Source organism: Elgaria multicarinata, chromosome 3 (genome assembly GCF_023053635.1).
Source record: "Elgaria multicarinata webbii isolate HBS135686 ecotype San Diego chromosome 3, rElgMul1.1.pri, whole genome shotgun sequence".
Lineage (NCBI taxonomy): Eukaryota > Metazoa > Chordata > Lepidosauria > Squamata > Anguidae > Elgaria > Elgaria multicarinata.
The window spans coordinates 53811610-53827017 of NC_086173.1; the positions used below are offsets into that span (position 1 = coordinate 53811610).

The 15408-nt window shown below is 43.1% G+C and overlaps 1 protein-coding gene across 1 annotated transcript in view; it reads right to left on the bottom strand.

Annotated features, from left to right (window-relative positions):
- The window catches only part of RNF157 (ring finger protein 157), an 85499-nt gene that overhangs the window by 17487 nt on the left and 52604 nt on the right, over positions 1-15408 (bottom strand). Inside the window, exons 4-12 of the mRNA XM_063120332.1 lie at positions 10587-10733; positions 8919-9036; positions 7420-7486; positions 7032-7075; positions 4707-4754; positions 4166-4237; positions 3720-3879; positions 3235-3347; positions 424-662 (exon numbers count right to left, since the gene is read on the bottom strand). Of these exons, the coding sequence (XP_062976402.1) occupies positions 424-662; positions 3235-3347; positions 3720-3879; positions 4166-4237; positions 4707-4754; positions 7032-7075; positions 7420-7486; positions 8919-9036; positions 10587-10733 (1008 nt within the window). The remainder of the gene's footprint in view (positions 1-423; positions 663-3234; positions 3348-3719; positions 3880-4165; positions 4238-4706; positions 4755-7031; positions 7076-7419; positions 7487-8918; positions 9037-10586; positions 10734-15408) is intronic.

The following is a 15408-nucleotide window of genomic DNA, read 5'->3' on the forward strand; positions in this document are numbered from 1 at the left end:
CCTATACCAACCTCCCAGGCCACTATGATCTTCACGGGAGGCTCTGTTGTCCATGACGCAGCCTACACTTTTACTTTTGGCTGTCATCTAAAGATGGGCCTGTGGTGGCGCCTGCCCTGTGAAATGATCCCTCCTCTGAGGTACATCAGGCCTTGTGACTGGCATGTTTTAGACATTTACTGGAAACGTATCTGTTTACCTTTGCCTTTTCTCAAGCCCTGAGCTATCTTTGAACTAATCTCTAATATAATACTTTTATTTATTTATTTTTGTATTGTTTATTGTTTACTTATTGTTGTAAACTGCTATGGGATTTGTTCAATGAGAAGCAGTGTATAAAATTACCATCCTCCTCCTCAACGGACAAGGATACCAGCCACCAGACTTTGCAGTGTGGCAAGGAGACTTCAGCAGGCCACTTACTTGGACAGGCTCTTCTTCAACTTGAGTCCTTGGCTACCACAATCCGACAAGCGGTCAAGGGGAGACAGTGTCCGGACAGGAGGCAGATGGCTGTCACTGCCATACGAAGGCAGTATTCCTGTCACGTGGCTATCCCCAAGCACATGGAGCGGAAGGGCTGCTGGAGATGGAGTGAGAGGCCCATTAAGGGCTTCCAGGAGGGAGACCACCTCATAGCCAGGAGGGATGTTCTCTGAAGACTAGAAGAACCAGAGGTGGAGGTGAGAAGGGCGCTCTGCTTAGTATCAAACATAGCTTTCACAAGGGAGCTCAAGACAGAACAGAAAGCTCCAGACTCTTCCAAAGCGAATCTGACTTGTAGGAAAAATTGAGACTGAGAACACTGATGGAAGAGGTGCTTATTTCACATAAAGTTGCTTAATGTGCATTCTTTATTCAGGACTGGATAATTTGGATTTCTTAACTTGGGAAGTTTTGGCAAGAAGAAGATATTATTATTATTATTATTATTATTATTATTATTATTATTTCTATACCATCCCATAGTTAAAGCTGTCCGGGCGGTTTACAACAATTCATCAAAATACAAAATTCAACGTAATAAAAATAGTCTAAAAAATTTAACATAGAAAAATTAAAACAACGTAAACACCTAAAAACAATTTGAGATTGAGGTTGTATGGCTATAAGACGAGTACAGAGCTATGGAGAACATAGAAGCCACATGCACACATGCAATTATTCAAATAAACCTCCATTGTCATGAGGATACAATGCATGCTGTTATCCTAAACATAAAAAATCTGGCCTAGCTCACTCAGGGTGCTTAGAGAGCCACCACCGTGCCCCATTCACAGAATTTTACAGGGGATCCAGACGTTGGGTTCTTCTACTCATAAACCTCCTTTGTTTTCTTACCGCTTCTTCTGTCTATTTCATTATTGCAGAAAATCCATTAAGAGGAAGAGAGAGAAAAAGGAATAGCTGCACAATGTTATGCAGTTCGTAGTGCTAGAAGCCCTCCGTCTGGAAGCACCCTCATACTGCAGAGGCAGCAGTAAATTTGTTCTTGGATCATATTCCTTCGGACTGTGTATTTGGGAGATTCACACTGTCGAATTATTTCCCCATGGGGGAAAACTGCATGCACACACAACAAGGGATATGTTGGAGAAGCGTGCGCTTGAATTCTTCTCCCCAACATAGAGCTTTCTAAGTGGAAAGCTCTTTAAAAATAAAATCAATAATTGAGGAGCATTTAATGATGCTATATTCCATCTGGAGGCTGAACCAATATTCCAAAAAACAAACAAAAAAACAACAACCCTCATCTACTCTCGATGTGAAGTAGGCCCTAGATGCCAAGGAATCCCAGTTCTCTGCTACATTGATACAAGATCTGCACTAAATTCTGGGCATGCAGAAGAATGGCAGGAGACAAACATCCCAATCTATGAAGGTGCATCTGGGACAGAATAGACTGCAAGATAGAGCCTTAAATGCCTCCATCACCAAGAGGTCTTCCAGACCACCAGTTCCTCTGTTCTCACCCATGGCTTCTGGCTCAAGGCCTTTATTTGCTTTATTTTCACCAGGATACCAAAGTCATCTGAAGGAAAGATGGCCAACTGCTCTTTACTTCTTTCTCACTTGGAGTCCATAGGTGTAAGTTAAATTTTTAATAAACGAAGATAGAAATGATGTGTTCATATTCTTTTCAAACTACAGTGCTTGTTATAAATTTATTGAGTAAATTGAATTGCTATAACAAATTGAAAATAACCCATATTTGTAGATGTACATGCCTTATTTTGCTAATAATTGTGGGGGGGGGAATCATTCTTGAAAAGCATCACTACATTGTCTCTCTTTCATCCTAATACAATTTGTTCGGTCAGATGGTATATTCATGTCATTAGTTTTCCATTCATTAGGCAACAGAAGGTACCAGAAACACTCCTCCTTCCCTACCACGGTGAGCATATATTGTAAGCATGTGGTGGACGTGCACTGGAGAACATGGTAAATCATTGCCCCCTCCCACAATGGCCACCTCCACTTGCAAATGCAGTCCTTCACACTTCGCAGACACCAATATACACACTGTAAACGTGCTTTCTGCAAAAAATGAGGTTGGGCTCTGACTTGCCTTATACATTTTCCAGTGTCTTTGGACACACCTGGACTTCCTGCTCCTGACTATGATTTGGTGGCCACATAACTGCCAGTGGCACATTTCCCTGGGTTCCCCAACAGTTGCTAGTTCAGAGGTGCAGAATCTCAGGTGTGGTGGCTAAATCCAGCCCACTTGGGATCCCAATCAGGCCCTCAGGGGTTTTCCAGATGGCCACACCTCCTTCCCCTGGCTCCACCCCCTTCCCCTAAACCATCAACTGTTGGGTGGTTTCCCAGCTTTTGTGCAGTGTTTTCTCCATTCTAACGGGTTGAAATGTCTCTCCTAAGGCTTACTTACTGGGAGTAAGAGCTTTATGCTAAATACACTGGTATTTTTAGGTATTTTTAGTGGTAACCTCCCCTTTTGTCTTTGGTCGAATCAGCCACTGGAATGTGGCCGAGAGCTTCTCCGAAATGGAATTCAGTCCTTGAGCTGAAATAGGTTAAACACCCTGCACTAGTTGAATTGGCCCATAATAGCCTCTGTGCAGCTATGCCACGGGGAAGGCTTTTAATCCTGAAAGTTAAAAGAAAGCCACTGTGCCTGACTCTTCTGCAAGAAACCATTTCGCAGCCCAAAAGACCAGTTGAGCAAAGACAGGACAGTCTTGGAACTGTCGGCACACCAATACTAACCGAGTGCTCCTCCGAGTCTGATGTCTGGGAGGCGATGATAGGGTTGAAGCCGGTTGGGGAAAGAGGTCCAAGTTTTTTTCTCATGGCTCTGATCTGCAGCAAGGCCCGAAACGCTGCATGAGAAGAGATTGGGGTGGGGGTGGGGGGATGTTAGCAGCTTCCAAAAACATCCAATTTACAAGGACAGAGCTTGTTCTTAATGGTTTCTTTTGATGAAACGTTGGGCTATAATGGGCAATGACCACCAAAACTACTGAAATAAGATATGAAGCAAGGATTGGCTGCAGTTCTTTATGCTCTAATGATAGTACACTCCAACAAATAAAGCTTTACCACAAATGAAATAAATTTAGCACGCTGAATGGCACAATGTTAAATTTACCAAAGTTAGAGGATCGAACAGGATAAGCTATTGATTTTCTAGAGAGAGTGAAGACTACCCACTTTGGCCCCACATCAAGATGTAAGTGAGCTCGGGGACTTACGTAACCTGCAGATGGGGCAATTGTTGGCTTGGTAACGCAGGGTATCAGCACAGGTGTTGCAGAGGCAAAGATGGCGGCAAGGTAAGATCAAGGTATCCCGGACATCCGAGAGGCAGACCACACATTCTGCACTATTGTCGCTCACCTCATCTTCTGCCACCTGGATGGGGAAGCAAAGCACCTGCAATCTTACTTGACCATAATGGGTGGGTATCGACATTCAAACATTTCCATGATGAACTTTAATATAGGGAGAGGGCTGTTTAGGCAGGTTTACAACAACATGGGAGAAAACAGCAAAATCTGGACACCGTAGCCAAGTTGATGCTAAAAATTAATTAACTGAAAATTTTGCGATAGCAGCACTCCAAGACTGGTTTTCATTTACAAAAACAAAAGTCTGGTTGTGTCCAACATGGGAATTGCCCTGCAGCTCCAGAACTCACCTTGGAATCTTGAGTATTGTATTTGTTTTCTATTCCATAGATCTCCTGAAGCAGGTAACTCACTCCATCCACCTAAAACACACACACACATACACATACACCTAATGCCAAAGACTCTATGGGAGAACACAGGAGTTGAGAAGCTCCAGAAACACAGGCCACAGAGAGCCCACAGAGAAATGACTTCCTTCTATCTATTCTATTGTTCCCCATTTAAAAGATTACTGTCTGCTTCAGCACACCTGAATACACCTTGCGAGGATGCCATCATCAATGCTTTTAGCCCACCCCAACCTTCTTTGGTTAGAAGATCAAACCATCCCGGTTTCCCTTTCTCTTTCATAAAAGCTTTCTGGAATAGGCACTGTTAGGAGATAGGATTCAGTTGGATGGCCCATGCTTCTCTAATGCTCCCCAAGATACCTGTCCGGGGGGTGGGGGGCTTCAATGGTTCTTCTAACCAGCACCCCAGACAGCTTCCCCTGGAAAGGTACAGCTGAACTAAGCAGCCGCTGCCACCATATGTCAGCCGCACACTCACCACTTGCTTCTGTTTGAGGGGCTTCACACAAAAGCTGCCATCAGCATGCTGAGAGAAAGACACAAATTATCAGATAGAACTCCGGCATCGCTGTGTGTCAAAAGAGGCTTTATAGAATACATTTGGAATGAAACAGCATTCACCCACTGAAGTGGAACTGTTGAAAAGAACATGTTCGCCATGTAATAGAATGCAAAAGGAATGTATTCTATTCATGTTGTGCTTCAGAAAACCAAGTTTCAAAAATCCATGCGCTTCAGAAATCCAAGTATCACTGCCCTTTTAACTCGAGTCCCTTTTACTCTCCCAGCATAATTTGTCACTGTTCTGGCTCTCACAAAGGATAATTATAGTTCAAAGCAGCCAACAATTCATTATATTTATTTCACTTTGTAGTTAAATAAATATTAATTTACATTTGCTTGACCATGAATAGCTACTTGGGGTATACATGCAGGCTAGTCAATTAATTGAAGGGATTCTTGAGCGTTATAAACTAGTTTAGGATGTTTCCACCTGGGTTCTAACAGGATGTTTTCAGATTATGCACCACTTTGAACATTAATGACCTTTTCGTTGGGATTTGGACATACTGCATGCACACAAACCAGAGGTAACATTATCACTGTGTAGCTGAGGGTCAAACGAGCATTCAAAAATGCCACGTCCCCTATAAAATGCCAAGCTTGCAATGTCTTCAGCTGCCAAATACATCCACCATTTCTGGGTCACCTCCAATTTGTTGGAGACGCTCTGCTTTTGTGTGTGTGTGTGTGGGCAGGTTCCACCCCTTCTCTCTTTCTGCCATCGAGGTCAACGTTGTCCAGGGAACAGGGCCACCTTTCAAACATTGTTCAAATGAGGTGGGAATTCGTGTGGCTCCCTAAGGCATTCTTTATGATACTGGAATTGTATTCTTGGATGTGGTAGCAAGTAAGAGATGGAAAAGACAATGCATCTGCTGACTTGACAGTGAGCTTCTAAGGCAGAGGTGGGCAACATGTGGCATGTGAGTTGTAGGCGGCACCCTCTGGCCATTTTTGTTCACCCCCTTCTAAATTTGCCACCACGATTCTGCTTGTAAACAAGGTGCAAACTTCCCATGGGCCTTGGTTCCCATCATAATCACCACTGTCATGGCAAATTTGGAGGTGGCAGGGGTGGAGTGTGGACCTAAGTGGGTTCTGGGGAAAAGCAATGTTCCCTCCCACTCCTGTTCTAAGATGCAGACCTTTGCGATGGGGCAGCCTTGTCATACTCACTGGCCTTGGAAAGTCATCCCAGGCCAAGTGAGCCTTTCCTGCCAGTTCCCCAAATAACTCAACAGTCTCCCTATGCTGTCACCATGGGATGCTCTCAGAGTGATCTCTTTAACTGCATTTGCAAACTTAGCCCCCGTCTTGATGGTGGCGCTTTGGCGCCGCGAGGCGCCTGACTCCCGCACTTGCGTTCCTTTCCCGGCATCTTCACGGGAAGGAATGCAAGTGCGAACTTTCCCCACAGCGGATTACAACAGGCCCATTTTCATGGTTGTGTAGAGACAGCTGGTTCCCTTTTGCAGGCCGGTAGAATCTTTCATGGATGGGACAAATACATAGGAAAGTGTCAAAAGACGTCAGGGAACATGCACGTTTACTTGGAAGTAATTCGCATCGTGTCCAATGAGGCTTACTGCCTATTATGAACGATCTTGATGGATGGGGCTTATTTTTGAGTACACACAAATAGGATCATGCTGCTGGCAGAGGCTCCCTTTCATTGCAGTGCTTTGAAATAATCATGCCATTATTATGGGGCAGGACAAGGCAGCCACAGGAGGACGAGGAGAGGGATGCTGGGCGCCCGAACCACCTCTCCTCCCTCTGACCTCCCTCTGGCTGGCTGTTCCTTCCCCACCCCATTTTTTATTTTTATTATCTGTATCTGTGCAGCTGCGCAGATACAGATAATATTTTTTTTTAAAGGGGAGAGGAATGGGCCTCGTTCCTCTCCCCTCCGTTTTTTAATTATTTAGCACGGGGGTGGGGGGGAGGAGGGGAATGGGTCTGCCCCCTTTCCTGTCCAGCCCATGGCGACCAATCAGGGGGCGCCATGGGCCGTGACAAGCCTCCGCTGCCAAAAAAGCTGGGGTAAGTGCCCGACTTTTTTTCAGTGGAGTTTCATGGGTTTGCCCCCGGATGGCTTCGCAATGGCGGCTGCATCATGTAAATGACCTGCCGCTACTGCAAATCCACCCCAGGGCAAACCCTTTGTGTAGACATGCCCTTGAACCCATGTACTATGCATAAAAGCTAGCTTGGACAAGAGATCAACAGTAAAACTCACCTTCTCAAAAGTCGCCAGGAGTACATGGCAATGACCCATATGCTCTGCAAGACACAAAAACCGACAAGGGTGTGTGTGATTCACACATGCGCATAAAAACCTGTATGCAGATAGCAATTCCCAACCCCCACCACTACCTGATTCTTTGACAGGGGTGGTTGAACTTGGCAAAAAATAAAATATCAATTAAATATGAAGAAATAGTTTGTTACAGACAGTTTTCAGGGTGTATTTCTTTGCTAATGCTTGTCAATAGGGCATCCAATATATATGTAGAATGTGGTTACTTAATCAGAAGCGGTGTTATAAAAGTATGGTGACAATCTGCAAGGTAAGCAATTTGGGCATCCATGTTAAATATGCATTCTTAATTTTAAACGTCCCTTACCATCTCCTTCATCTACCACTGCAAGAACCACCATGGGATAGACTTCCCGGTCCAGATCAAAGCCCAGCTGTAAAAAACAAGAAGAAGCGAAACCGACGTAGTATTAGGCTAAAAAACCAGTTAGATCAGTAGAATTATTACACTGATCCACATTTGCCAGATAAGTGGCCTACTGCGCCAACAAGATATATCTAAAGGCTCGAGATCAAAGAGCTTGCCATTTTGCAACTGCAAGCCCTCACAGAATTCAGCATTTAGAGGAAAATGTCTGGAGAAAATGCATGTTGGCCACAGAAGTTCAAGCTTTAAAGACCAATAGTTTATTCTGTCCAATAAAACTGAGTAGAGGTTCAAGTGCTTTTTTTCACATAGGCCATTAAAAGCACTTTTGGAGTCTCTTTTGCAGTGTTTATTTCCCTGTGCGAAAGTTGCCAAGCTGGCATAAAAATGCAGGAGAGAGAGAGAGAGTTTATGAATTGAATGTACAACTTAAGAACGAGTGGCTATGAGACTAAGTACAGGTCACATTAAATACATAATGCACAGCTACCTTTGTTTTGTTTTTACCCAAAAGTAAGCACCAAACTCAATTTAAATTGGGATTACAGTACATAGGGAGAGGGGAGTTTAATCCTTCCCTTCCCAGCTGTGACCCTCTCCTTGCTAAATCTTTGCTGTACAGCAGTTACCAATAGTAAAAAGGCACCAATGTTTTTGTTGTGTGTGTTTTTGAACTTAATGGAGGGTCCAGGGCCGGGGAGGGAAGAATGATATTCCCCCTCCCCAATTGCTCATCTGTATTCGATTTACCGTTGAGTAAAAATAAAGACAGGAAGGGGAGCTGCATGCTATGCATTTCACGTAACATGTTGTAGTCATTTTGCCGAAGTCCACCGCAATCCTCTTGGAGGGCCCAAGCAATCTCCTTTGAGGCCGTAAGTTGGGGGTGTGAACCTTGCTTCCCCTTCCCTCCTTCCGTGCTCTGCCTTTCCAATACACTTAAAAGAAACTGAGGCTGTTTCTACACCTGCCTTTTTTTTCCAGGGATCATCCCTGTGCATGCAAATGACACACAAGGGATCCCGGGAGAAGGCAGAGACGATCCCTCCATTTTCCTGGGATAATCCTTAGGTGTAGAAAGGGCCTGAGCTTCCACCTTTTTGTCCCTGCTCATCTTTTCCACGCTGCCCAACCCAGCTACCCTTGAATAAAGCTGTACTGTGTGTCACAAAAACACTCCCAAAGCCAGGATTGTACCTTGAAACCACAACCTTCTCTTTATAGACCATCTAAAGTTATTAGGTCCTGTGCTAAAATAACTAAAAAAGACAAATGTGCATGACTTTCCTCAACAGTATGATATATGCCGCTTTCAAAGAAGAACCAGATTCTGTGCAGAATTCCCAGACTCCCGTAGTTCATGAGTGTTAAGAGGCTGGTGGCTTACTAAGGACGATTTCCTTTAACTCCCCTCCATTTCCAAGCCCACTTCACCTTACCTCCTCTTCAGTCCATTCTGAGGGATCCACAGTATGGGAGGGGAGGCAGAACTGCTGGCAGACTCCTCGCTTGTAATGGACAGTCTCAGACTGCAAACTGTTGTCTTTGGGGATGTAACTACCACAAAAAGGAGGAGGATGCAGAGTGAATAACCACGGAACATGTGTTTATTATGCTTGTTTCCCAGCATGCGGCATTCTAAGTTGTGGATTACAACTCAAGAGGGCCCCCTCTTTAACTACCTTCCACTGGCTAGAAAGCACTTTCTTGTCCAGGCAGCCAGATGAATGTTTTTACCTGAGGTTTCATCTTCATCTTGGCAGCATCTGCATAACCCAGCTCAGAGTGGCTTTTGGAATACTACTTTGATACTGCTTTCTTGAGAATCTGCATTGACATATCAAAAGCCATTCCATGCTGAAATCAGTGCATGCTGTCAAAAGACCTTCCAGGCTCAATTTGGCCTTGTCACAGGCTGCCACGATCCTGAGACTTTTTAGTTCAAATTGCTAAAAGTATTCTTGAGGCCATCTTTCAGAATTTGACTGGCTATTAACTCGTATCTACTCAACTCCTTCTTTCTGCACGTACAGCGGCTCATCACATGGGCTTTACCACAAGCCACTTTGTTTTTCTGTTGCTGTAAAGTGATTTGTTGTAAAACCTTGTGATGAGTCACTGTATGTGCTGGGAGAAGGAATAGACTGCAGAGGTTAATAGCCCACTTGGGGACCGAATGCCTGCTTTTCCTTTTGCCTTCTATATCGCTATTTACTTGTCCTTGTTGTTCCATGTTGATGCCCTGCCTGAACTTTCCATGCTTGCAGCCTCATCTCTTCTGTACCCAACTCACTTAGCCTCACTGTAGCCTACATGAGAAGTACAAGTTCTGAAGATTAAACAAGAGATTGTATCCAGTATCAGTCTAACTTAAGTCTCATTCATTTCTAAGTAAAACTGACATTAGATACAACTCACACATTTGAACTTGGCTTTTAGAAAGGGTGTAAAGAGTAGAAAAGGTCATTTGAATATGTCTAGTTTTAATGATTTACCATTTTTAATGTTCTTGTTTTTATTGTTTTACAGTTTTAATGTTTTAAAATATAGTACACTGCCTTACTGGCTTTTTAGCAGATAAGGTGATACATAAATGCTAATAAACAAACAGGAGGATCCCACTTTCTTTAGGGGCGTTCAAATGACCCTCTCCATGCATACATCCAGCACCAACAGGGGAAGCAGGGCAGTGTACCCTCAATGCTGTGCCCTTTTCGAATGTCCACACATTCAACACGTTTGAAAAATGAGTATGTACATGTAGACTCTACACACACACACACACACACATACACACACACACACACACACAGAGGATGGAATCCTGATCATGCAGAGTTCCCAATTGTGTGGCGAGCCTACATGTGTACAGCTACAGCTGTACATTCATGTGAGTAGGCTCCCCTTTCAAATGTCACTCTGAGCACATGGATGTCAAGGCGCGGAGCCAGCAGCATCTCCCTCCTCCTCCCATTGGATATCTGTGTAGGGGGAGCTCATTTGAACACCTCTTTTGAGTATGCAGAAAGCCTTCAAACATACTAGTATTAAGCAACACACTCTCGACAGGGTTTTATGCTCCTGTCTCCAGCTTTGCTTTTATTTACCTCACTACTCCATTTTGGAATTCTTCAGTAGCTTGATAATAAATTGTTATAGCCACCCGTGCATCCGTGTCAAATGTGAACTCCACATTGTAATGGACTTTTGCTTTGCTGACTTCCTCTCCTGGAGTCTTCACTTCCTCTGTGCATCTGGTAGATCAAGACAGAGATAAATTAATCTAGCACTTGAATTTACAACAAATGAAAGGGCCCAAGATGTCCAAGTTGTGACTTGTCATCTCTCTTCTGCGTGTCGCAGATGTTTTCTTGCATTAAAAACAAAATAACAACCGTAGGCAAGAATGGGCACTGGCTTCATAAGGATTGTTGTCATCAATTACAAGAATGTCCAAAGGAAAGTATACTAGTATTTCCACAAGACAGGCAGGACAACAAGTCCCAAAGCTATTTTAGAAGGTTTGATGCATTTGAGATACCATACAGTCTTTGAATGAGCTGACAACATGCTCTGCTTTTCTTTTCTAACCTCCCTTCCTCTTGTGAATTGGTTTTGGGTCAGTTGGATTGAGCTAGGGAGGAGCAGATGATATCAGAGATAAAGGATAGATTGATAGTTCATTGTGGGACAGGAAGATAACTGTCATTATATTGTAAGTTTAAGAAACACAGTATTTAAAAATAAGAAAACAAACATTATATGAAGGTGTTCTGCTCTCATGCAATTCTCAGGATATCATGCTGATGTTCAATGTCTGATACTGTTTGTTTTCATCCTTACTTCCATGCATTTGACTGACTGATCCCCTAAGTATATTCAATTCTTGTTGGAGTCTCAGTCATAGACCAGAAAGGAACATCAAGTCCAATCCTCTGCCCTAAGACAAGATCCTCTATGTGTCCTCCCAACCCTACTGTTTGCCAGCCCCTGTTGGAGGCCCTCTAGATTTTGTCAAAACAAATGAATAGCACAATCACAATTCTGATTCAGAATTATTTACTGATTTCAATGTGACATACTTAAGTATACTTATGTAAACTGTCCAGAGAGCTTCGACTATGAGGCAGTATACAAATGCAAATAATAATAATAATAATAATAATAATAATAATAATAATAATATAGCTCTTGAACCCACTTCTTAATCTAGCATTTTTAATGGCCTTTGGTTGCTAACACATGTATTTACCCAGACTTGATAGTTAACAAGCTTTATCTCTAAGCATTCAAGGCCCTTTCCAGATTATTTTTGATCACACAAGGAATGTGCAGGGGTGACTCAAGACACTGTATATGATCCAAATGATGCTCCTTGAGGGAACAGCCATAAGTCAGTGGTAGAGCATAAGGTTTACATGCAGAAGATCCCAAGGTTCAATCCCCAGCACCTCCAGGTAGATCTGAGAAAGATCCCTAATGGATAACCTGGGGAGTTGCTGTCAGTCTGCGTAGATAAAACTGAGGTAGATGGACCAATAGTTTATCTTAATATAAGGCAGATACTAACGTTCCTATTGCTCTATCTCTGGGAATTTCATTTTTTAGAAATTACACTTTCCCCAATACTAAAACTATAATGTTGATTTGCTAGGAAAATGTGATTTTTCATTCCCACTTTCACTGCTGTTGATTGTGGTGTACCTACTGGCTAGTATCCATGACATTATGACAAAAAATCCACTCTTCTCTTTTGTACATCATTTTTTGATTTATTGTTTATTTATTTTTTCTACTTGAAAAGGCAGAGTACTCTTCAATGTACCACTATCAGGTAAATGTTTATTTAACCTTTGAAAATTTGGGGGGAAATCCTGGTGAACACCAGCAATTGCCTCTATATTGCAAGCAGTTTGCATTTTTCCCTTTCCCTCCTTTTAGGACTAAGCTATGCATTTTGTTCCTCCAATCCTGCACTACCTTGTGCCTGAAGGAAAGAGTGCAGGGAAGAGCAGTGCATACGCCATTTCTCATTTGTAAATACTGTGTTGGTATAATGCTTCAGGAAGATTGATCACACTGCTCCCATCCATTTCATGGAAATAGAATATGGCACCATGGGTGCCGAATCAGGGTGTGTGACAAGCAATTAAAAAACAAAAAACATTGTCTGCAAAAGCACTCAAGTCTCAAGTTACTATCAAGCTCTGGCTACCAACAGTCAGGATTATAGCAACAGTGTATTATGGGGTTAAAAGGAGAGGGATATCAATTGGGAGGCAACTCCATTAGTGTAATAGAATTATTCCAGAATCGTACCAAAGAAAGTGACAGAGGTCAGATTACCCACCTGACTTTTAATGAAAAATGATAAAGTGCTGAATTGTTCAAGATGGAAAGAGAAAAATATCAACTAAGGCCTCTCTTGCATACTTTGCTTCTTTGCCTATTGTCTGTATTCTTTAGAGAAAATCACAGGCTTGTAGTCTTTGCAAGAATGGAGAGATCCCAAAGGAAGAACGAGAACATGTTCACCCAACAGCACTTTAAGTGGCTTATACTACAAGGACACCTGTTGTTTTTACAATAGCAGTTTAATACATTTAACTCCAGAATACAATTGTATGCACGCAATTCACAGACCTGCTCTGACACATCTCATCTTTCCTAAGTCTAGCAAAATGTCAGCACCTATTAGGAGGGTGCATGCAAGCCATATGGCTGCTACCACATTCTAAGCAGAATTACACATGACATCATGCAAGGTCCACCTCCCCTTTCAAACAAATGCACACACATCACTGCTGCAACCTCAAGCACAATGAAACAGAATTGGGGTATGGGCAGCTCAACCCATTGCTGCACCTTTGGGAAAGAAGAGGCTGAGCTGCATCCTGAAGATGCATCTTGGAAATAAAACCAATATAAGTCTCTGTGGGGCTTTGATGCCAGTGTGAGGGAAGTCAGGGGAATGTAGGAAGAAGCTATTCTGGCCTCATATTCCTTGCCTCCGATCAGTCTTGCAAGCTAAATCAGGATTCCAGACAGTATTAGTTCATTACATTAACTAGGATGCAAAGGAAGAAGGGGAGAATATTGCTAGCTAGGCCCAGGGCATGTGGGGAGTATTTATTACTGCTGCTGTGCTGCTCACAGTCTTTACAAGGTCAGTTCCCCCCACCCCCACCCCCCACTCCAATCCGCAGCTCTAAATCGTTGGATTTTATTTGGCCCCAGGTCCAGCCCAGCAACAGGAGTGAATTTAGCTCCATCTAAATCCTGTTGTCACCTGCAGTGACCCTGAAAGCCAGGCAGGGAAGATGTAGATATAAAGGAGGCAAGCAGCCTTACAGTCCATAAGCATAACTCCTCCCCAAAACAGTCACTCTTAATCTCTGCCCTAATCTTGAGGAGCTACACACGGATATCCCCTGCTGTACAGCAGCTGATGGACTGCTTCCAACAGGCTATTTCAAAACACAGCCACCCAGAACTGGAAGCTAATTCACTCTTCACTTTTTGAAGTCAAATTCAACAACTACCAGAGTTCTAAAGAGCCAAATAGCACATGTCATTGTCAATTGTGGGATGACCTATGTGTTTGAATAGCTGACTTTCCCAAGGGTAAATACAGAAGTGGGGAGCCCCCCCCCCCCCACATTCTTTCCTGCTTTCATGTTTAATTGCAGGGAGGGGGAGAAATGGGACGTGGGCATTTAAACACAAACTACAATCAGAAAAGGATCAGATCTCCACTTCAATAGGTAAGCGTCCTTCACAACTGCACTCCCACACAGGCCTTCTGTTATCTAAACACAAATTCTTTTTTTTTTTTTGACCCCAGGTTCAAAAAGTAAAGTAAGAATTAGCTCTGGCACATCTAACTAGAGGGCACCTTTTATCTGTATAAATAACCAAGCACTGAAAGGAGGGTACAACACTAGCCTACTAGTCAAGTGCTCTTAACCTAAGTATATATTTTTAAGAATTGCAAGGATTTATATTTCCAGTTTGTAAGATGAAGATATCTTTGGCACCTGAAGAATCAAGGCTTCTCTATATCCAGCAAAACCCTCACAGCCTTCACGGGTTTAACAATCAGCACAATACGCACGCTCTTACCCCCACCCCCCCCGCCCTTGTTCTTGCCATTTCCTTCCCATATGTTTCAATTCTACTACCAGCAGATGACACTGTTTTATAGCGCATTTGCCATATAATACTGCATTTTCAGGGTTTTATAAAATGATGGGAGAGGCATCGGAGGTTGACGACATCATGAAAAGGATCCGCAAACATCCGTGAGTGACCAATCACAAGCGTACAATAAATCGCTTGTGTGGAGAAGTTCTCTGGTATGCTGGCAGAAGGTTTGATATAGGGAGGGGCCAAGGAAGATATGCTTTACATTTTGAAAGTCCCTGCTTCAATTCCTTGCACATCTACCCAAAAGGTTCTCAGGTAGCAGGATTGGAAATAACCAAGGCCTTGCAGAAGCAGTGCCAAATCATAGAAGACAACATTGGGATAGGTGGAGACAAAAAACTGGCTTATACCAACTCAGATGACTGGTCCATCTAGCTCAGCACTCTCTACACTAAGTGACAGCAGCTCTTCAGGGTTCCAGGCAGGGTTCTTTACCAGTGCGACTTGGATGCTGGGGGTTGAATCTGGAAAAATTTGCATGCAAAGTATGTGCTCTACCACTGAGCTACAGTCCCATGATCTGAGTCAGCATAAGGGGAATTTGAGTGTGTTCTATGTGTTTTGATCTGCTGAGTCCAAATCTGCCTGTACCTAAGCAAAACACTTCAGTGTTGACCCTAAAACCAGGGATGGCACCCAAGATGGCTAGTCAACTCCTTAACAACATATACTTGCCCTTAAAGCCATGCTGTTTAACCAATTTTGATGAAAATTTGAGGACAA